We start from the raw sequence: 24,749 nt of genomic DNA, 5'->3' as shown, positions 1-24,749 counted from the left end.
GTGAGAGAGAGGAGCAGAACACAGGCTAAACACAGTCATACTGTGTCGGTGGGTTTTTAAAACACCAAAATCCATTGTTCAACTTTATAGATGTAGGACAGGACCGGGAGACTCGCGACCAGGTCCAGCGTTGGCTGACCGACGACCAGGCAGGTGCTGACAACTCAAACCCCCCACACCACAAGGGATGTGTGGGGGGGGGGACAGAGAGAGGAGAGCAGGGATTAGAGGATGCCAGGAGCAGATAACAGTTACAGTCATAATAGAATGAGATCCCCACCGGTCAAGTGTGGACTGGTGCAGCAATTTAACAGAGCAAAAAAGGGGAATTTGATGCAACCCCACACACCAAGACAGCGACAGCCCCCCCCATTTGGAACATGAAATCTGTTCCAGGGGAAGAGAACTCTAAAATAAGTTATACTTATAGAATAAGGATGGAAGCAACCCGTCCCCCATTGCCTCCAACTAGTAACATACTTACCTTTAACAGTCGTAGAATTGACTAAACAATAACGTTTTTAACCTAATTTTAAATGTCGAAACAGTATCAGACTCCTTAATTGAGAAGGGTAATTTGTTCCAGAGAAGAGGTGCTCTATATGAGAACGCCCTACCTCCAGCTGTTTTTTTCTTAACTTTGGGAACCACCAGATAGCCGGCATCTTGAGATCTAAGTGTCCTTGCGGGGCAATAGGGTGCAAGGAGACCGGAGAGGTACAGTGGTGCCAATCCATGCAGAGATTTGTATGTTAGTAGTAGAACTTTGAAGTCAGCTCTGGCTTGGATAGGGAGCCAGTGTAGAGAGATAAGAGTAGATGTTATGTGATCAAACTTTCTTGATCTGGTCAATAGTCTAGCAGCAGCATTTTGCACCCGCTGTACATTTTTTAGGTGGGTAATTGGGAGGCCAGAGAACAACACATTGCAATAGTCCAATTGGGACGTAACAAATGCATGTATTAGTTTTTCGGCATCATCCTTTGAGAGAAATATTCGTATTTTGGCAATATTACGTAGATGGAAAAATGCAGTTCTGGTAATTTGCTTAATATGGTACTCAAACGAAAGGTCTGGGTCCATTGTGACTCCAAAATTTTTTACTAGCTGGCTTTGAGAGACTTTGACGCCGTCTAGGTCTAAGGTCAGATTGGGAAAATTATTTCTATATTTTTTAGGACCAAAAATTTGAACCTCGGTTTTATCCGAATTTAGAAGAAGGAAATTTGCAGTCATCCAAGCTCTCAACCTAGAAACACATTTTTCCATAGCATGTGGAAATTCTCCAGACTTTATAGACATATATAGCTGAGTATCATCTGCATAACAGTGAAAATCTACCCCAGAGCTTCTAATTATGTTTCCTAAAGGCAGCATATAGAGAGAGAATAACAGAGGGCCTAGAACTGAACCCTGTGGTACTCCGTATTTTACAGTGGAGCTCCTGGATGAGCAGCCATCATAGTGGACATATTGTGATCTATCAGATAGATACGATCTAAACCACTGAAGTGACGTACCAGAAATCCCAACATAGTTCTCCATACGTTCCAAGAGAATCTCATGATCCACCGTGTCAAAAGCTGCACTTAGGTCTAAAAGAACCAGGACAGAGATAGAACCCGCGTCAGAGGCTAACAGTAGATAATTGACTACCCTGGCTAATGCAGTTTCAGTGCTGTGGTGGAGACGAAATCCAGACTGGAGAGGTTCATAAAGCTGATTTGAGGAGAGGTGCTCAGTGAGCTGTTGTGCCACAGCCTTCTCTAAAAGTTTGGAGAGAAATGGCAAATTTGAAATTGGCCTGTAGTTGCTAAGACAACCTGGATCCAGGTTTGTTTTTTTTAGAAGGGGCTTAATAATAGCTTGTTTGAAATCGATGGGGACTTGGCCAATTACAATAGATTCATTAATAATACTAAGCATGGGTGGTCCAATAATAGGGAGAAGTTCCCTACAGAGTTTAGCAGGGAGGGGATCGAGAAGGCAGCTAGTGGGTTTCGAGGAGTCTATCAGCTTGATGAACGCTTCCATAGAAATAGGGTTAAAGTGAGTGAGAGCCTCAACATGCAGCATGCTTGGTATAGGGGAAAGTTCAGTGTTGATGGCCACTCCTCCAGGACTAGTCTGTAGTTTGTCCCTTATTGCATAGATTTTTTGGTCAAAGAAATCTAAGAAATCATTGGGAGAGAAATCTGAACTAACACAGAGTGTACTTTTCTTAGTGAGACTTGCAACAGTATCAAATAGGAACTTAGTGTTGTGTTTGTTCTTACTAATCAACCTAGAGAAATAATCCGATCTGGACCTGATGAGGACATGCTTGTACTCCATTAGGCTGTCCTTCCAGGCCAGGCGGAAAACCTCCAATTTAGTGGTACGCCACTTATGTTCTAGTTTTCTAGTGGACCTCTTAAGAGTGCGGGTTTCCTCTGAATACCATGGAGCCAGTTTCTTGTCCTTTCTTTTCCTTGGTTTGAGAGGGGCAACAGAGTCTAGGGATAGCTGAAGAACCAAATTCAGATCCCTCGTTTTAGTATTTAATGATTTATTTGGGACGTCAAGGACTTCTAGTGCAACGGGTAGAATATTAGCCAGTTCCAGAGCTGTGTTTGGGTTTATGCAGCGGCTACTGGTCTTGAAAGTACTTGGTATCGGATCGGAAAGAAAATGATTGGTATCGCCCATCCCTACTTTGCATGCTTCGAATCGGATAGCCGACAAGAAAACTGTACTCCCGGCCGGAGATGAGGAGACGCTCAATGTGGCAGAACAGGATGTGAGAAAGATGTTTACCGTATTTTACGGAAAATAAGCTGCGGCTTGTACTCCGATTTTACAGTTTTCTTGTGCGGCTTATATTTCGAAGCGGTTTATAGTCTGGTTTTAGAACAAAAAAGTGGCTTCTCTCAAGATCTCTACTGACCGTGCAGGTAATTTTATGCTCAACACTTGAACGGGGGCTTATTACTTGAAAGAGGAATTATTTACTGTTTTCTCAGTTACACTATCAGGGCTTCGAAATACAGTGACTTGCTAAAGTAGGCAAATGGCAAATAGAACATAACATTTCATAATAATTTCAGTTAATCAAACAGCTGCAAACCCAGTGAAATGTTATAGGCTAGCAAGCAAAATAACGCTAGCATCTCTAACAACATTACTAATTCAACTTTGGTAGTCTAACCAAGCTCTTTGTAAGTTTGTTTTAGATATAAATGTATATGATAGTGTGGACAATAAGACACGGACGCGGTCTCTTTTCATGCCTTGTATTTTACCACTGCTCTTCTTGACATTGCCATTTCACGTAATGCTTTCAGCATCAAGCCTAAGGCAACTCCCGAGGGACAAAACACCCTTGTCCGTTGTCACATAGAAAGGTCTGCTACAGTAGGCTATCCTCAGGATTTGCAAGCTAGCTAAACTTATAATATATCTAAATAATTTTGTAGACATAACAATGGATTATGCCACTAAATGAGTGACTTGGATTTATTTCTGGACATACTATCCACAACCGAAGTGTGTTACACAATGCTGTAAGATCGCCTATACCCGTGCATTGCTCTTGGTACCCAGAATGCCCTGCGGCAAGCTGAAAAGCTACTAAGTTAAGGGCATTAGCTTAGTTAAATAAGCATTGTTTGGAGTTCTATTGTTGTGTTCGTTCTGTTTTGATATGTGTAATGCTATGGTCTATAGTTTAGATAACACGATGCGGCTTATTTACCGTAAAATACGGTAGAAGTGTAAACACTAGGAAGGCAGCAGGGACTGATGGCATTAGTGGGCACGCGCTGCACAGTTAGCTCCTGTGTTTACATTAATATTCAACCTCTCCCTCTCTCAATGTGTGATTCCCACCTACTTTAAAAAGTCTGTTGTGGTCCCTGTCCCAAAAAAAGCTAGACCCAGTAACCTGAATGACTACCGCCCCATTGACCTCACATCTGTGGTGATGAAATGTTTTGAGAAACAGGTCAAAACTTTCATCACGTCCTCCCTACCTGTCACCCTGGATCCGCTGCAATTTGCATACCGCCCAGACAGATCTACAGACGATGCAATAGACTTCATTCTCCACAAACCACTCTCCCATGAGGACATTGGGAAAGGGAACTATGTGAGAGTACTGTTCATTAATTACAGCTCAGCTTTCAACAGCATAGTCCCCTCCAGGCTGGTCACTAAGCTGTGCGACCTTGGTTTGAACTCCCACCTGTGTAGGTGGGTTCACAGCTTCCTAACCGGCAGACAAGAAGTTGTCCGCATGGGCACCCACACATCATCCCCTCTCACCCTCAACACCGGATCCCCTCAAGGCTGTGTGCTGAGCCCTCTGCTCTACTCGCTGTACACCCATGACTGTGTGTCAACATCTGTAAACAACACCATCATCCAGTTTGCCAACGACACAGCAGTTGTGGGGTTGATCTCCAACAGGAACGAAGAAGCCTACAGGATAGAGATCCTTCACCTGGAGAGCTGGTGTCGGGAGAATAACCTCCTGCTGAACGTCGCAAAAACCAAAGAACTGATTGTGGACTTCAGGAGGAAACAGCGTCTCTTCCACCTCAGACGCTTGAGAGACTTTAAGCTCTCACTCAAGGTGCTCAGGAACTTTTACACCTGCACCATCAAGAGCATCTTGAGTGGGAGTATCACTACCTGGATGGGCAGCTGCACCAAGCAGGACTTCTCAGCCCTGAAAAGGGTGGTCCGTTCAGCCGAGCGGGCCATCAGAACCACCCTCTCCGACCTGCAGGACATCTACCAGAAAAGATGCAGGTTGAGAGCTGAGAAGATCCTAAAACAGCCCAACCACCCTGGATACTCACTCTTCTCCCTGCTGCCGTCAGCCTGGAGGTTCCGCTGCCTGAGAGCCAATATGGAGAGGATGAGGAGGAGTTTCTTCCTTCAGGCCATCCGTCTGCTCAACTTAAAGCGTTGACATACTGCTGTGTGCTATTTTATTCTATTTTATTTATTTATATTTTAATATCCATTTATGTCTCTCTTAGAATGGTATGTCTCTCTTAGTATCCTTTTTATTTATTTAAGTGGTTGCAGGTACACAAACACAGTTCACTGCATATTGTACCATGTATAATCATGTATGTGACAAATAATAACATCTTGAATCTTGAGTGGGAGCTGTTATTTAATATTATGTCATTAACATGTGGTGTTGGTCTTCTCTTTATTTATCTATGGTTAGCCACTAGACCACCATCAGGCACATCAAACCCTTTGACCTCCTGTTGTGTTTGATCAATGAGAGACAGGACCACAACCTACCAGTCCAGTTGTCCCCTTTAATGTTGAGGTCTTAACATCCTGGGTGGAGGAGTGCTGCAGTGTCTAAAGCAGGCTGCTAGCAAACATGCACCCCTTTGTGAGGTGGACTCTGATGTCATTCTTCAGTATTTGGTTGAAAAACAACACACTTGTTTACCTGGGAAGGACAGTGTTTCTATCTTTGATAAATGTATTAAAGGAATAGTGCCTTGTTGTGGTATAGAAGATGGTTTACTTGGTAGTGATGGTATCACTCTTATACAGTGTGTCTGTGTGTATGCATGAGTGGATACAGTTCAGTTTACCACTCATGCTTATGTATGATATACTAAAATATATTGTAACTTGTTTAACTACATGCTCTTATGTTTCTTCCCATTGGCACTTATCTGCTTTTAACAATGTATGCTTCATGTTTTGGCTACCCGCAATGTTTTTGAGGCGATCTCGTTGTTTATGATCTCTGACCTATGCACTTTTGTAATGCTCTCTCTTGGAAGTCACTTGGGATAAAAGCGTCTGCTAAATGAATAAATGTAAATACTCTTTAGTCGATTATCAGCCCTTGTACATATGGTTCATGTGGTTAAGTCATGTAATCTCTTGTCCTCAGAGATCAACAGGAGAAGTCTGAGTCAGACCAGAGTCACCATGAGGACTTGTCCTCCATATTTACAGTGAGTTTTGTGTTAATCTAAAGTACAATCAAGACATAATCATTTTAATCATGTTGTTCTACTGTGTAGATAGTTCCTGTTTCATCTGATATCTCCCCTCCCTGTTTCAGGTGCTTGAGGAGACTGTAATCAGGTTTGTGAAGAAAGAGCTGAAGAGGATGAAGAGGATTCTGAGTTCAGATTACCCAGGATGCTTAGAGAGTCACAGGGAGAACCAGGAAGTGGTGGACCCTGAATATCAGAAGCAGGAGAGCAGTGCCAGAGAGGGAGCTCTGAAGATCACACTGCACTTCCTTAGGAACATGAACCAGAAGGAGCTGGCTGACACTCTGGAAAAAAGTAAGAGACTCCATATTTAGTCTTATTTGACAGATTGATGGTATATGATGAAGGTAGGGAGTCAGGTGGCTGAGCGGTGAGGGAATCGGGCTAGTAATCCGAAGGTTGCCAGTTCGATTCCTGGTCATGCCAACTGACGTTGTGTCCTTGGGCAAGGCACTTCACCCTGCTTGCCTCGGGGGAATGTCCCTGTACTTACTGTAAGTCGCTCTGGATAAGAGCGTCTGATAAATGACTAAATGTAAGGTTAGATATCCCTTACGCTGTCCTCGTTGTTTGTATAGGCAGCCCATGTCATCCAGGTGGCACTGTCTGACTTCAGCAAACCCCTCTCCGATATACTCAGTTGTTGTCTTCTGTACACCCCCGTGTCGTCGAGGTCAACGATGCATGGGAATGGGTTTTGGTGTAAAAATTGTGTGTCAATAATATTGAATGCATTGTAGTAGTTCACATTACATGTCAGTGCTTAGATTTCAGCCTAAAACAGGTCATACTGACTCAAATAAACTGTACTTCATCCTATCCACATACTACTGACAAGATTTTGACCTTAGAATAATTAAAGTTACATTAGAATTGTATTTTCCTCCCGCCGTCCTAATTGCCTGTACACGCCATGTGGTAGCACTGTCTGACTTCAGCAAACCCCTCTTCTTCCCTTTACTCAGTTGTTGTCTTCTGTACACACCCCTGTGTCGTCCAGGGTCAACGTGACTGCCCTTGGTGGAAGCCCCGCTCGGTGGGGCATGTGAGGCAGTATACATGCGAACAGGCTTTGCAGACATGCCTCTTACACCCGCGACAAACGGTGAACGTTTTACAGTCCTTCTTCACCGGGCAGACTTGACATCTCTTCCTCTTACTGGCTGAGACCGGTGAGGCCGGTCCTACCGATGCGGCAGCCTTTTCGGGTTGCCGTCGAGGTGGATCGCGACAGCTGGCCATCTGGAGACCTTTCACAACTCTCCTCTTGTTGCGCTTACGAGGCATCTATTTGGGGTTAACCTCTCTCCATATCACAAAGGCGTTGTAGGAGGAAACATCAATGATGTTGTGGAAGATGACCAGGGGCCAGCGGGCAGTCTTTATTTTACAGCTGTAGCAAGCGATGACCATATCTAGATTGTCGACACCTCCTTTGTTGCAGTTGTAGTCCTGGACGATGGTCGGTTTCCCGTCGTCTCTATCACTGGTTTCCGTGTCTGTGTGCCGTGTACTCATAAGTAAAACATTCTTATTTTTCTTTGGGAGGTAGGAAACTAGGAGTTCACTGGGAGTGAAGGCGAACTGTGACGACAGCACCCGTCGCGTTATTAGCAGCTCAGACGGAAGCTCGGACCGTGCCCACCATGGTAATGCTCCTCGTCATTAGGTTGCATCTGAGTTCGTAAGAGGTAAATAAATTGTCACATGTGACTTTGAGATCCTTCAGGGCCTCTGTCATATCGAGTATGACGCGCATCCCCTGGTTCTTCTCCGGGGCTCCGTCAATCTACTTCCCGGTCGCACGTGACCCATGACTTGATCCCGTATTTCGCTGGGTTGCTTGGCATATACTGCTTGAAAGGACACCATCCTCTGAATGCGACCAGTTGTGCGATCTCTTATCGCCGCCAACTTGTCCTTTGTGCGTCTCCCACTCGAATATTTTATTTTTCTTAATTTCCATTTATTATGGCGTGAGTGGCTGTAATGTAGTGCTCACTACATTTGTTCAGAATATAAAATTATGAAATTAATTGATTTCAAAAGATATAGCGAAGAAACACTCAGCCATACACGAAATCGCATAGGAAACGAATAGACCCATGTTGTGTTTCAAAGGGTTACGCGTAGGCTATTTTGATCGTATTTTCTGGGTTAGCAACGACGTTCTTAGTATGAATTTTTAATATGTGGTGTCAGAAGGAGCTGTGATGTCGTAGAAAATACGGCTATTGCCTCGAAACAACCCCAAATACGTGATTAGTAGCCTACATTCGGGTAGTGTCTATGGGAACCAGTTGTTTTAGAAGAAGCAAAAACAAGATGTTACCTGAATAAATAGTTAATAAATACGTAACGATTTACCAGATCTTTTATGAACTAGAATAGCTCGCAGTGTAAAGCAATGGGCTTTGGTGTAATACGTGTTTTTTCTCTAGTGCGATTGAATCCCACTTCATGCGAGCCAGCAAATGTATTATTTTGTCTACATTTATTTTGTCGTGAATGGATGTAATGTAGTGCGCACGTACCCTATACTTTCATACTTTCATATTCGCCGCAGCAAATATGCGATCCGACTTGAAAATCGGCAGTAATTATTTTTTTTTGAATTTGTGACGAATCAGGTGATAGAGGAAGACTGATATGTGAACGCACAGCTGGGGAACCAGTTAGCGTGGAAACCAGTTTGGCGACAACACCGGCGAATCCAGCGATATACATTTAATGCCCAGTTGGGCGACAACACCAGCCCTGATTATGGTATTGCAGCTCAAAGTGTTCAAACGAACAGAATGGCTCTCAATGGGACTTGATGTACTTCTCTGCTGCATGCTCATTTGGTTGATATATAAATTACTTCAAGCTTACCATCTGTTTATAGCTGTACACCCCCCATCTTTTAATGTTTTAAACTTTCATGCTACAAAATCAATTGAAGTCAGTGGAAGATATTCTTTTCATCATATTTGCTCATTTTACTCAATAAGAAATGATAAAACATTGCAAAACAATACTTCGCTAATGCATGGTGAATTTGATTAAATATTAAATATATACTATTCAAGGTATTAAAAGAAAATTAATTCAACTGCTGTCAGCAAACACACATTTTCTTCAGAAAATTTACCTCCAGAGCTCTGACGTTTTATCAAATGTTTGGAGTAAGGTTAGGGGAGATGCCACTAAAATATTTGCAGCAGCGGCCCCTCCCAATTCTCTTTTTGTTTTTTGCTAGCCGTTCGATTTGACCTATTGTTAATTGACCAGGCACAAATAGCAATTATAACCATTGACAAATCTGATAAGACAAATTCATCCAAATATAATAAATTGTTTTATGTCTTCCAAAAATAAATGTATCAGAAATATGAATACATTTTGCCCCAAACGAGCGAACTGAACAGCAGTGCTCAATAGGCTACTTGCATAGCCATTGTAGATCGGTTTACTCACTCCTCAAGTACACTCCCGGTGAATGCATGAGACCTGAGAACTACGGTGGCCGACATGTGCAAACGCGCTGCAAATTAAGAAAACATCTTCATGAATTTGACAACACATGCGCAGCATTCAGCAAACGTGCTGCAAATACACACAACACAACCAAATACATAAACGCGTTGCAAAAACGAAAGCACGCAAACCAAAAACGCTGCAAATACATAAAACGCGTTGCAAAAACGAAAGCACGCAAACCAAAAATGCTGCAAATACATAAACGCGTTGCAAAAACGAAAGCACGCAAACCAAAAACGCTGCAAATACATAAACGCGTTGCAAAAACGAAAGCACTCAAACCAAAAACGCTGCAAGTACATAAACGCGTTGCAAAAACGAAAGCACGCAAACCAAAAACGCTGCAAATACATAAACGCGTTGCAAAAACGAAAGCACTCAAACCAAAAACGCTGCAAATACATAAACGCGTTGCAAAAACGAAAGCAGGCAAAAAAAAAAACGCTGCAAATACATAAACGCGTTGCAAAAACGAAAGCAGGCAACAACAAAAAAACGCTGCATCCAGTTTTCACAACTGAAGTTGACCAGGCCTCTAGGGGGAGCGCTAAGTGGAACAGCTTGATTTTCGGCCCCACGGAGCGAAAGAGAGAGAGCATATGAGAAGTTTGGACCAACATCGAAGTAAAGAGGCGACATAAAAATGTTATTTTCATTTTTACATGCAGCCCTCCTCTTTTAAAAACTTTTCTTTCGTTTAAAAGTTAAGTTTAAGACCTATATTGTTTCAGATTCTCCATTTTACCAAATCACACCTCTTTTCATCAAAGATAATATAAAAGCAATTTTCATTATGCCAAACCAGAATCCGTATGCTACTTAAATGAAATATAGACCAAATAATGTTCTTAATGTAGCTATTACCCAAACATTTTTCCCAACTATATTTTCTATAAAGGTCAGATAGGTAGAACTTCACTAAAAACTGAATGTTATAATAACCCCTCTTCATGCACTAATACAACATTATTACAGCCTAACTATTTATCCCAAACAGTATGCCAGGCTCTGATAAAACTCTCAAATAAAACTTAAAACCACATTACAATTAAACTCCAAATAAAAATAAATTTAGTTTTTTCTCTTGCTCATTTTTAACCGAATTACATCTAATACCTTTATCAAAACTCTTAAAAACCGTAGATTTTACTATTTTGACTTAAAATGTTATCCCATATACCTTCAAAGTATATTCATAGTTTCCTCTTCAAAACATCAGTGTTTAAACCAATCATCTCTTCACATCCACAAAACGTTCTTGTTTTATTTCATAACCTTCCATGATCCTCTCTAAACCAATCTTTTATGTAACTTTCCAATTGCTTCCTCATAATATTTCACATACATTTCCTCAAACCATTCTTTGACTAACACGGCTGGTTAGCGTTTACCGTCTATTCACTTAATTTTGCTTTAGTATAACTCTTCCAATTGTATTTGAATCAATGTATAAACCAGGGGTTCAATTTCTGCATTTTTACTGAATACCATCACACATCACAGATTTTCCGCTTATAAATACAAGTTCTGGTCGGAAAGGCTTCAAAAAACCACCCTGTTTGGCTAGGAATTATAACAAATGTTGATCACGCATTTGTTAACCACCAAACTTGGAATTCATCTAAACGAACACTAGGGATGGGTATCGAGAACCGGTTCTTGTTTAGAACCGGTTCCCAGTGAATCGATTCCTTGGAATCGTTAGCAAAATTTCTTAACGATTCTGTTAACGATTCTCTATGCCGTTGCGCATGCGCAAACTTTTATAGTTTATTCAGACAGACTGCAGAAAACATGGCAACTAGGAAGAAGCGTTCTAAAGTTTTGTTGTATTTCACACGACAAAATGACGGCAACGCCACTTGTAACACGTGTAAACTGAGCATATCGATTTTTAATCCATTATTAAACTTAGCCTTTTTATTGTTTAACCTTTTAATAGTTCTGTTAAATGTGCCTGAAAACGCCTAAACAACATACCCAAAGTACATTGAAAGCTGTTGTTGAACCATTTGGAGTACATGCATGTAAATGGTCTCTTTTGAAAGGTGACACTGAAGTTATTTCCCCTGTTGTTAGGACCCCTGTAAGTCCTACTGGTGTTGAGTAATAGAAGCTTGAACACAAGGAAACTGAAAGTTTCTATCTCCGACTAGATTTTGTTTTGAAAACAGAGGCCTGAAGAGGCTTAGAGGTGGTAGGTATTAGCTCATTTCAGAGCCAGTCAAAGCCAGTTTGAGAAATTCGTTTAGAACGAGTGTGTGTGTGGGGGGGTGCAGGACGCACAGACCTAGTTGGCTGTAGAGGGGAGAATCGATAAGAGAATCGATAAAGAATCGAATCGATAAGCAGGAATTGATAAGGAGTCGGAATCGTTAAAATCATGAAATTAAGTATGAAATTAAGACAATAACAAGTCAACATTTTTATTTTAATACAAACTCAATAGAAGTGCAATTTGCTGTTGTCTTTGGTGATATGATGGTGATATGTATAGTCAAAATACAAAGAAGAAAATAAGGCAGTACCATTGCCCAAACTATTTCAATTGTAGTACAAATTCTGGTATGCATGGTCTTCCAACAGATTTTTAGTTCAAAACTGAAAACAGAACGATAACATTACTCATTAATGTGAGGGGGCACTCAGGCCCAGTGTCTGTGCCTCTGCTGGGAAGGGGTAAGGGGGCACTTAAGCCTGGGCTGCCTCCCTGCTGATCCTTTTAACAGTGATTCCTCTAGCATCTATCCTTTCCTGCAAGGACCACACCAAACAAGATGCTAACAAACAAAAACTAGACATTTAGATATATTTATATCAACCCACACTTTACTAACTGATGAATGAAATCCATAACTACTCACCAAAGATGTTTTAGTTCTTATATTTCACACTCCTCCTAGCTGCTTCCATGAGTTTCCTATTAGACAGGAACCTGTGGTACATCTCTGTGCATCCCTCTGAAAGGTTGATACAGACCTGGAGCTCTGCCTTGACTGAGTCTATCTCTAGACGATTCCTTTCATTTCTCCATGCTGTGGTCATCATTGAGAAAACTCTCTCTGTGTGCGATTACTGCATGCGATTGAGAATATGTAGGTACTAATGATCCTCAGATTCTTTAGAGGGACATCAGACTGAGTAAAGAGTTTTAAGTACCTCTCCTCACTGCTCAGATTCTCGAACTCTGCAGAGCCACTGAGAATCTTTTCAACAAAGCCATATTCTTCATATAGTCCATCCATGTCAATATCTGACAACTTACAGGCCTGTACTGCTTCAGAGAATTTCTCAAAGGGGACTGTACCTTTTAGACTCAATTGACCCATTTGGCTGTGAACGCTATGTTCAGAGAAGTCATATCTGTGACTGAGGTACTTCATGGCCCTTTCATAGACAACAGTAAAGTCAGCCTTACATCTCTTGGCTACATCTGGAGTAAGCTCTTTGAGCTTGTTGTTGACAGTGAAGCCAAAAAACGTGTCCCTCTGTCTTCTCTCAAGCTGGCCTTTCAGATCACACATGAGCTGGTAATCTGAGGTGATGCAAAAAGCTTTTGCTTCCAGTGTCTCGATACAGTCAGTGAATAGCTTCAAAACATGACTGAGGAAGAAAAAGTGAATCTCATGCACATCACAGGCATGTTCCTCGCCAAAACATGCCCATAGCACTTTGGGACATTCATCCTCTCCTAAACTCCTGAAGTAACTGGTGAGAGGTTCCCAGTATTTTGCTATTCTGTCAACTGCTGGAAGTAATGACAACCACCTTGTCCACAACATGTCGCAAAAGATTGCAGTTATCCATTTCCAAAAATTCACAAAATTATTTTAGCTGTGCTGTCCTGCTGGCTGAGATGCTGAAATGGCTATAGACCTTGAGCACAATATTTTCAACATCAATATCCATTTTTGCTGATGCAAATTTGGATGCATTGTGCAATACGTGAGCAAGACAATTACATTTACATTTAGTCATTTAGCAGACGCTCTTATCCAGAGCGACTTACAGTAAGTACAGGGACATTCCCCCGAGGCAAGTAGGGTGAAGTGCCTTGCCCAAGGACACAACGTCAGTTGGCATGACCGGGAATCAAACTGGCAACCTTCGGATTACTAGTCCGACTCCCTCACCGCTCAGCCAACTGACTCCCAATTAGTAGAATTTGTCATATTGAGCCAGTTTAAGTTTCTGATAGACACTCTTGTGTTTCCCATAGTTCACACTCGCATTGTCTGCTGTGTAAGCAGGCACTTTTTTCAAATCTAGACCAGCTGCGTCTAGCTTTGCGAGTAACTGGCTGGCTATTGCTTCAGACGTCTCATCGCTATCCTTGTAGAAGTCGAGCAACAGATTTTGCACTCCCTTCTCAAAATTAAAATATCTCAGGAGTATTGGAAAGCACTTAGTTGCACCCTTGTTCGATGCATCACTCGCTATTGAAAAATGCAGATTGTTTTCTTTTATGTAATCCACGTGTGTGTGTACGGAGTATGGGGCTAATACATTTTCACACAATGCTTGTGCTTTGGTTCTGCCTAGGGTCACACCTTTAGCTACCACAGAGTCTTCATAAATAAGTTTCTCAACTTTTGCGCTGCAGTCTAAACTCCTATAAGAGTGGTGATGTTTTACAGTATGAAATAATTTTGTCAGCTCAGCAGCGGTCGTTTTATCATCCGCTGTTGTTTTCGGAGTAAAAAACGATGTCAACGAAGAGTGCCCGGCAAAACTAGTGTTATCTTTGTGCCTTTCTGTAGTGGCATGCCGCTCTACAGCCCCTTTCCCCTTACTACTCACGTCTATGTCAATATGACAGAGTTGACAGAAGGCATGGAATTGGTCTTTGCTGCTCTTACTGACAAAAGGGAGTTCTGAACTCCACGTATGGTTGAAGGAGGTCTTTCTCTTCGGCATCTGAAAGCCTACTGAATAATTGGCACTGTCTGAAGCCCGCGCGAGTGCTAAATTGCGACGGTGGGCAGGAAGGGTCAAAAAGGAGGACAAAAGGGCGAAAAGACGGACACGCAACAGCGGTCCGGACAAAAGGCTGGAAAACCGGACTGTCCGGCCGAAATCCGGACGTCTGGTTACCCTAGCTTTGATGCAGCAGTTGGAAATCAACAAGTACAGAGCTCTGGGGTTGTCTACGTTTTCTTACCCGCAACAGAGTTTGGGTTTGTTCACGAAGTCCAACTCTCTATCTGTCCCTCCCCAGCATATATTTATACAGTGCAATTGAAACAGAAAGATGAAAAGAGGGTTGAGCTTGTTCTCTTGTGCATCAGGGAGTTGTTCTTGCCTACGCGTCCCACCTGCTCGGGTGCCGTCTCCATCGGGTTTCAAGGTTGTTTCTGAAAATGAAGAGATAGAGACACAAAGAACAGCCTGCTTCCCACACCCTGTGTGAGACACCATGTTTAAGCCTGAGCACACTTCTCAGATCATAAGACAGAACTTTAATAAGCACAATATATTCTTTAATACCCCCAAAAAATCTATCACGAATGTATTTGTAATGGCAATTAGCTGTATAATATTCACAAGAATGTTAATGATAGAAACATGGTTTCTATCCTTCTGAGCTCTGCTGAGAACCAGGGCTTCAACAACGACAAGCCCTGGTTCTCAGCAGAGCTCAGAAGGTTGAGGTCAGAGGAGGAGGAAGCATTTCGGAGTGGGGATAGAGACAGATACAAGGAGTCGAAGAACAGGTTTAGCAAGGCGGTGAGAGAGGCTAAACGACTGTACTCGGAGAGACTGAAGCGTCAGTTCTCTGCTAACGACTCTGCTTCTGTCTAGAGAGGGCTCAGGCAGATTACCAACTACAAGCCCAGAGCCCCCCACTCCACTAATGACTCCCGCCTGGCCAACGACCTGAATGAGTTCTACTGTAGATTTGAAAGACAATTGGACTGTCCTGAACCTAACCCTAACCCTTCCTACCCACGAGGCCTCCTCCCTCACCCCTTCTACAGTGACAACTCTCTCCATTCAGGAGGGTGAAGTTAACAGACTTTTCAAGAGGCAGAACCCCCGCAAAGCAGCTGGGCCGGACTCTGTCTCTCCTGCCACCCTCAAGCACTGCGCTGACCAGCTGTAGGTGTTCACCTACATCTTTAACACCTCCCTGGAGACATGCCATGTGCCAGCCTGTCTCAAGTCCTCCACCATCATCCCTGTGCCCAAAAAGCCAAGGCCAACAGGACTCAATGACTACAGACCCGTCGCCCTGACCTCTGTGGTAATGAAGTCTTTTGAGCGCCTTGTGCTGGCACACCTCAAAGCCATCACAGACCCTTTCCTGGACCCACTGCAGTTTGCCTACAGAGCCAACAGATCTGTGGATGACGCCGTTAACATGGCCCTCCACTTCACCCTACAGCACCTGGACTCCCCAGCATCCTATGCCAGGATCCTGTTTGTGGACTTCAGCTCTGCCTTCAACACCATCATCCCTGCCCTGCTTCAGGACAAGCTCTCCCAGCTGAACGTGCCTGACTCCACCTGCAGATGGATCACAGACTTCCTGTCTGACAGGAAGCAGTGCGTTAAGCTGGGAACACAAGTCTCTGACTCCCGGTCCATCAGCACCGGATCTCCTCAGGGCTGCGTCCTTTCCCCTCTGCTCTTCTCCCTGTACACCAACAGCTGCACCTCCAGTCATCCGTCTGTCAAACTTCTGAAGTTTGCGGACGACACCACCCTCATTGGGCTCATCTCTGACGGGGATGAGTCTGACTATAGGTGGGAAGCTGACAACCTGGTGACCTGGTGTAGCCAGAACAACTCAGAGCTCAATGCTCTTAAGACAGTGGAGATGGTTGTGGACTTCAGGAAGAATACAGCCCCACTCACCCCCATCACCCTGTGCGACTCCCCAGTCAACACTGTGGAGTCCTTCCGCTTACTGGGCACCATCCTCCCCCAGGACCTCAAGTGGGAACTGAACATCAGCTCCCTCACCAAAAAAGCACAACAAAGGATGTACTTCCTACGGCAGCTGAAGAAATTCAACCTGCCAAAGACAATGATGGTGCACTTCTACACAGCCATCATTGAGTCCATCTTCACCTCTTCCATCACCATCTGGTACGCTGCTGCCACTGCCAAGGACAAGAGCAGACTGCAGCGTATCATCCGCACTGCTGAGAAGGTGATCGGCTGCAATCTGCCTACCCTCGAGGACCTGCACACCTCGAGGACCCTGAGGCGTGCGAAGAAGATCGTGGCCGACCCCTCCCACCCTGGTCACTTCCTGTTCCAGCTACTCCCCTCTGGCAGAAGGCTGCGGTCCATCAGGACCAAAACCTCACGCCATAAGAATAGTTTCTTTCCATCTGCTACTGGCCTCTTCAACAAGGCCAAGGACTCCCATTGACATTCATTCACTTATTTAACTATTATAAGTCCATCTAATGGCAATTCAGTATGCATAAGCCACTTAATCTCAGTATCCGATTGCACTATGTTTACCATTCACGCTGCTCATTCTATTCTTATTTTTATATATATTTTATTTCCTATTTAAATTGTTGTATTCTTAGATTGTTTAGTTCTTAGAAATAGTTACACTTTTGTACTTTTACTTAATTTAAGATCTGTATATGTTTCATGTTTTGCACCTCCCTGCCACAGTAAATTCCGTGTTTGTATAACATACATGGCAAATAAACCTGATTCTGATTCTGATGGTTAACCACCCACCAACTTAAAAGATAGCTATCGCTAGCTCTGTATCAAGCAAGATAGCTTAATTTATCTGTCTCATTGGTTGTCAGAATCTGGAGAGATTTCAAACTACCGTATTTTGTGATGAACAGTCCGATATGTTCCTCTGGTAGTTTTGTAAAGATCAACTTTTTTTATTTCAGAAATAAATTATTACAATAGTGTTTGTAGTTTTAGTAGTGCGTGTGTGCCATTGCCGTTTACTTGGTTGGGGCGGCGGCAGGGGTGAACGTCGTTCCGGAGGCGGGGGGGTGGGGGGGCACTGAGTTGACCCCCCCGATTGTCATTGTATAATTCGCACACTGCTGTACCTCGTCTAGTCAATTACATGCTTTACCACTGAACTCTTTCCATAGAAACCAATGGGACCACAGCTCTAAACAGCTTTGATGCTGGGTCTATATCATACAGTCTATGCCATATCCATGACTCTCTGGTCTAGTAGCCTATATGCAGTCAAGCCACGAACGATCAAACTCCACCACATCAGAAGGCGCGAAGGTTGGAAGAAGCCAGGGAACTGATCACCGGAACACGTTGACTTGTTTACATCCGGCTAGAAAGAAGCGCTTGAGGGAGAATTTCGTAAACTATCCGAGTTTTTCAACACCAAAATGTCCAAACTAGATGTGTTCAGGGATTTTCTCAGTGAGCGCTTAACAACAGCAGTTTTGGAGATATTTAGGGCAGCTGAAAAATCGTTTGCCGAGTTCGAAGAGGAGATTTCTCTTTCAAAGGAGGAGAGTGCGCGACTGCAAGGGTTGTTGGACATTGTTACTCAACCTAAAATCAAGATTCGCCGAGCAGGTTCGATATAATAACTACAGTTGATTATAATCTGCTATGTTTATATTCATTATATCTTATTTGATGTAGCACAGTCAGACCGAAATGTCGTGTCAAAATTTGGGTTGTAAATAAAGTCAGAACGAAGTAAGTCACGTTTCTTTTGTGAATGGACGATGGAGTTAGGGTGGACAGACCAAAAATGTCCTATCAGTTCTCTCCATTTTACTTTTCAATCCGTATGTAATCTAACGTAATTTAAACTAATCCGAAATCACAAATCCAGTTTTTGTGCGTGATTTTAGGTACTTTTTTTAAACGTTCCACCGCTTTAAACCTTGCGTTTTGTGGCACCGAGAGCATAGACATACATGTATATCAGTGGCGGCTGCTGGTCTTTCAAAGAGGGGAAGCTCATTTTCGGCCTACATCCTAAAAATGTTTTATTTATTTGGCTAGTTCACTGGCTAGTTCACCCCTACGACACTAGCTAGCCTACTGAATGAATGAACGAACGATCTAACAAAACAATATCAATAAAGGAGGAAATGTGGAAATAAGGTTAAACTGAAACAAGGAAGTGGTGTATAATTGTGTGAAATGTATGATGAAAATTGGTTAGCAATTTTGCCAAGCAAATACCTAGAAATAGGTTGCTGCAGTTTGTCTTTCAACTACAGTTGCAAAATCCGGGATGGGACTGAGTTTGAATAGCTTTGGTGACTTTTTGTAGTACAAAATTACTGTCAATCAAAAGGAGATGCAGTCTTTCGACAGACCCTCCAATCATCACGCGGAAGCCCAGCGTCCAGGCCAGCCCACTCCTCCATTCACCCCCAGAGACGCTGAGCGTCCGAGGCGGGACATAATCTCAGGATTCATCCAATGACTTCAACAGGGAAATGCACTGTGACGCTACGGGAATGTATGAGAAGGAAATCAGTCAGTCGACCTGCTAATATATGTAGCTGATTCTGAAAGAACTCGTCTTCGATATGAACGTGTTCTAACGCATTTAAAATGTTAACACAATAGTAAATATTTGACCATTAATTTGTTGAAATTGTATGGGACGCTGAGCTTCCCTTGCAGTCTTAAAGAAATCGCCACTGATGTATATGTCTATGACCGAGAGGCTGTCAAGCTCCCTTTAAGAACGCCATTGTTCTACGTCACAGAGCTCTGCTTCTAGCCAGGTCGGGAAATATGACTTACATCATAGATATATATAAGGGGTGTGTCTATTACCGAACACTTTACGAAGTACACTGCAATACAGTGCACTTACATCTGTAGTGCACTCCGTCGCTGATTAGTGCTGTTTCAAATGGAACACTTACGTTAACCACTTGGCAGAAGTGACGGACTCAAATCTGCTCGCAAGTCATTTTGTCCGCCATTATTTTATAAATGAAATGCTGCCGAAAGGGCTCCTCCTCTTGAAGGATTCATAAGTCTATGTGTCTATTCCAATATGTAATGATAGTATTCAATGACACAAATCTGTGTTCTAGAAAGAGTGGTCTGGAGTCGCAGAGGTCCCATAATATCAGCTTTAATGCAGCAGTTGGAAATCAACAAGTACAGAGCTCTGGAGTTGTCTAAGTTTCCCTACCCGCAACAGAGTTTGGGCTGGTTCACGAAGTCCAACTGGCTATCTGTCCCTCCCCAGCATATATTTATACAGTGCAATTGAAACAGAAAGATGAAAAGAGGGTTGAGCTTGTTCTCTCGTGCATCAGGGAGCTGTTCTCGCCTCCGCGTCCCACCTGCTCGGGTGCTATCTCCACCCAGATTCAAGGTTGTTTCTGAAAATGAAAATATAGAGACACAAAGAACAGCCTGCTTCCCACACTCAGTGTGAGACCCAATGTTTAAGCCTGAGCACACTTCTAAGTTTCATAACTTTAATAAGCACAATGCATAACTTTAATAAGCACAATATATTCTTTAATACATGCCTGGAGAGGACTCTAACCTCCCCTTGGACAAAGACAACGAGTTTAGGGACTCTAACCCCTGGAGAGGACTCTAACCTCCCCTTGGACAAGACAACGAGTTTAGGGACTCTAACCCCTGGAGAGGACTCTAACCTCCCCTTGGACAAGGACAACGAATTTAGGGACTCTAACCCCTGGAGAGGACTCTAACCTCCCCTTGGACAAGGACAACGAGTTTAGGGACTCTAACCCCTGGAGAGGACTCTAACCTCCCCTTGGACAAGACAACGAGTTTAGGGACTCTAACCCCTGGAGAGGACTCTAACCTCCCCTTGGACAAGGACAAAACACAAAAACGGTTGATTTCCCACCACTGTTGGTTTGACTAGGTACGATGAAACATAGTAATCGTCTAAATTTGGTTCTCAGTTCCGAATAGCAGTACTTTGAATTAACAGGTGTCTGCTTACCTTTTTTTATGTTGAGGCCTCTGACGATTACGTCTGTCTCCTCGCACCGGTGTATGGGTCTCTCCCCCGATCCGTCGGTCGGGCCGGAACCCTCTGGACTCCCTCTTTTCAGCGTCGGGGTCACCAGTTGAAGGATTCATAAGTCTATGTGTCTATTCCAATATGTAATGATAGTATTCAATGACACAAATCTGTGTTCTAGAAAGAGTGGTCTGGAGTCGCAGAGGTCCCATAATATCAGCTTTAATGCAGCAGTTGGAAATCAACAAGTACAGAGCTCTGGAGTTGTCTAAGTTTCCCTACCCGCAACAGAGTTTGGGCTGGTTCACGAAGTCCAACTGGCTATCTTTCCCTGCCCCAGCATATAATATACAGTGCAATTAAAACAGAAAGATGAAAAGAGGGTTGAGCTTGTTCTCTCGTGCATCAGGGAGTTGTTCTTGCCTCCGCGTCCCACCTGCTCGGGTGCCATCTCCACCCAGATTCAAGGTTGTTTCTGAAAATGAAAAGATAGAGACACAAAGAACAGCCTGCTTCCCACACTCAGTGTGAGACCCAATGTTTAAGCCTGAGCACACTTCTAAGTTTCATAACTTTAATAAGCACAATGCATAACTTTAATAAGCACAATACATAACTTTAAGACATGCCTCCTTCATAAATCCTGTTGTTATATTCACTCGTGCACAGTGCCCGTGATGCATTCAGTGATTAAAATGCCACACATATTAATAACTGGGATCATAGTTAGTGCCGTGCCTGATATGCAGCTGGTGATTACAGTTCTAGAATATGTGTTGTAATGTATTATACATTCTTTACTCTTCCGCTACGTAGCCAAGATGGCGCCCGTTTAGGGCCAGTAGTGTCCAGCGTTGTACACTGCATTTTTTTGAGCGTTTGCAGTGCGCCATCCGGGTACTTTCAGTGCCCTGAATTCTGCTGGTTCTGTCAGTGTAAGCATCCTAAGCACTAAAAGTCAGTGCTCGAAGTGGGAGTCAGATGGCTGAGCGGTGAGGGAGTCGGGCTAGTAATCTGAAGGTTGCCAGTTCGATTCCCAGCCGTGCCAACTGACGTTGTGTCCTTGGGCAAGGCACTTCACCCTACTTGCCTCGGGGGAATGTCCCTGTACTTACTGTAAGTCGCTCTGGATAAGAGCGTCTGCTAAATGACTAAACGTAAGTGCTCGGTACTAGACACAGCCAAAGGCTACGCACTGCAAACGGTCAACAAATGCAGTGTACAACGATGGACACTACTCGCCCTAAACGGGCGCCATCTTGGCTACGTAGCGGAAGAGGAGGAGCCCTTTCGGCAGCATTTCATTTATAAAATAATGGCGGACAAAATGACTTGCGAGCAGATTTGAGTCCGTCACTTCTGCCTTAGATTCGCGGGTGCCGCGAGCAGATTTGCGTCCGTCACTTCTGCCAAGTGGTTAACGTAAGTGTTCCATTTGAGACAGCACTAATCAGCGACGGACTGCACTACAGATGTAAGTGCACTGTATTGCAGTGTACTTTGTAAAGTGTTCGGTAATAGACACACCCAGTGTCTAGATGCAGAGAATGTCTAATATGGGGAAAACTCCCACTCGGGAAACTTCCGGGTTCTGCAGTTCCACTCTAGTTCCATATGAGGGCGCTAACGGTCGAGTGCAGAATGAATGGAGGTCTATGGAGCTATACCCCTCAAAATCCACTTTTCTCAGGATATAATTCTTTGTCTAGTAATTTGAATGTTGAATTTGAAAGGGGAGGTAAAAAAAATACACACTGCTGGGTTTTAGATTTTTTTAAAGTCGCCTTTTGTTCTACAAAGCCTTTTAAAATGGCAATGATGTCATACACATTGTACGGCCAGAGATACCGCATTACGGCAAGCTCTGGTCACTTCCTTTTTTCTCTCGAGGCATCGACAACACAGCTGACAGGTTAGGCTGTCCCTGCCCCTTTCCCTGTCAATACACATGCTAGAAAGAGTTTTGGCTTGCTAATGTTGCTAATGCTCTGACATTCTGGGGTCCTTTCTCCGTACGTCGCTTATTACATCCGAGATCAAATGACACATCCAAGATGACATCATCTTGCTTATCATGATCTGGCTAATTCGGTTCTTCGAACACACTTGTTGTTTATGATTAGTATAGCTGGATTGAGTTATACGTTGGTCTAAAAGGGGGTATGTATCGATAGTAGAAACCTTGATCATCAACTCTGCTCACATAAGTCTATGGCTGCTCACCATGGCCAAAAAGAGCGCCCCGTTTTTTCCGCAACAGAGCCAACAGAGCAATAGCTTGCTCGAAGGTTACTCAGAATTTGAAGATTTAATCAGAACGCCAGGGAACACCTCAGTCTGCAAAATTCAAGAAAGAGGGCTGGCAAGAAGTAGCAGACCAAATTAAATGTATAGTAGTGACCACGTTAGATGTTTTATCGCTTATTACAGTAAGCTAGGCCTGTGTTTTTTTTATTTTCATACTTTGTTTATCATCTTTAATGTCATAATGTGGTTTCAACAAATTTATGATGTAAATGACACCCTCACAAAAAAAAACGATAGGCTATATCTCTCAAAAAGTATAGGCTATTAGCATATCGCGCTGTGCTTGGATCTATCTATCACGCAATGAGCAATTAATTCAGTTTCATGTTAAATTCTGCTAATTATTCTTGCACCTTCCGCAACAGATTGTTGCCTTACAAACGGACAAGACATGTCTGTGACAGACTTCCTGTATCACCTCTGCTTATATAGTCGCAATCAAATCTTGTTTACATAAAATAAACCTGCTCCCGAGCAGGTTTAAGCTAAAGGACTTGTTGCTATGACAGCAAGTCCAGAATGAGCTTCGAAGAACCGAACAATTCAAGATAATGACAAATTGTCAACAATCAAATCCAGCTATGAATAATTGTTATAAAAAAAAAAAATAGAATAATTATTCAGAAGTATGCAGTGGCATAACGACATCTCTGACGTTGATAACAAACCAAACCGTTTAAAAATCGGTTAAAATTGAGCAAGTTATGGTCATTTAAAAAGTACATGTAGCACAACACAATGTTATGGGTGAGGGAGTTGACTGTAGCAAGATGGCCGCCATGTGCGGATGTTCGACTCCGTTGTCCGGCAACGCGGACGAGACATCTAGCCTTTATATATATCTATGACTTACATTCTTTGTACATTGCGAGCTAACGTTGTCCGGTCCTTCACCATAAATAATGATGTTATATCGAGACCCAGGGGCGCCGCCAGCAATTTCGGGCCCCATGGCAAAAAAAAAAATCTAAGATTTGCGCCCCCCACGGCGCAAATTGCAAATCGGACATATGACGTGTTGCGGTTTTGGCGCCCTCTGTTGGTAGTGCGGGAGGGTTAATTAATGGATTGCTTCTTGGTGTTTGATAGTAATGGGGAGACTGGGGTGCTGCTGTCTCATCTGTTGTTAAGTCTGTTAAAAGGGGCAGGGAGTCGGGACAATGATTTAATCTGAATATCTTGCAAAATGTTTCCCTGCACTGATTAAATGTTGATGAAATGTAGGCTAACACTGTACCCAGCTAACAAAATGATGTCCCTTGTTAGCTGGGTAGCTAGATAACTTATATGGACATTAACCCAACAGGTTAATACCACTCACAGATTGGCTACCCACCTTTCTTGGTAAAAAAAATGGGTTACTGATTGAAACCCTCTCTTTTGTCTATCCTCTCTTTTTTCTCTGATCTTTTCCGAAACCCTGATTTGTGTTTACCATTCATTGATCATTCATTGTATTATTATATTTTAAATGTATTATATACTCGATGATGGTTTATAAAATATAATTTTATATTACTTTTTGCCTATTTTTTGGGGCCCCTGTCAGTCAGGGGCCCTTAGAATCGTCCTAACCTTTCCCCCCTATACGGCGCCCCTGTCGAGACCACAAATATGCAAATGTTTGGCGCTACTGCTGTTATGTAGTGATGGGGGAAACAAAGCTTTCCGAAGCAACAAGCTATTTGACACAATTGTGTCGAAAAAGTATCGCTTTTTAGAAGCGTTAGATACATCTTCTCCATAGGGACAACTGCTGGTCAGTTCATGGTATGGCGACTGTATCGAGCGATGGAAGGAATCAAGTGACGTCAAGTCCTCGAGACGTCAGTCTCACAATCGTCATTGACAACTTGATAAATAAAGGTTATGTGACAAATGTGTCGATGTGTAAGTGTCAAAAATATGTTATCATATATCTTGTTGTATTATAAACAATGTAACGTCTT

The 24,749-nt window shown here is 43.0% G+C and overlaps 1 protein-coding gene across 3 annotated transcripts in view; it reads left to right on the top strand.

Moving 5' to 3' along the window:
• LOC136965156 (zinc finger protein 436-like) overlaps positions 1–24,749 on the top strand; it is a 62,205-nt gene that overhangs the window by 13,698 nt on the left and 23,758 nt on the right. For 2 of the 3 annotated variants that reach the window (XM_067259194.1, XM_067259193.1), the window contains exons 5-6: positions 5,915–5,978; positions 6,089–6,317. In XM_067259194.1, coding sequence (XP_067115295.1) covers positions 5,915–5,978; positions 6,089–6,317 — 293 coding nt within the window. Of the gene's footprint in view, positions 1–5,914; positions 5,979–6,088; positions 6,318–6,601; positions 6,759–24,749 lie in introns of those variants that run through there. The other variant, XM_067259195.1, reaches the window with a different exon arrangement.

The sequence above is a fragment of the Osmerus mordax genome, chromosome 21 (assembly GCF_038355195.1).
Source record: "Osmerus mordax isolate fOsmMor3 chromosome 21, fOsmMor3.pri, whole genome shotgun sequence".
NCBI classification, from domain to species: domain Eukaryota; kingdom Metazoa; phylum Chordata; class Actinopteri; order Osmeriformes; family Osmeridae; genus Osmerus; species Osmerus mordax.
Note: the sequence above shows the minus strand (reverse complement) of the source record. Positions and strands in the feature narration are given on the sequence as shown.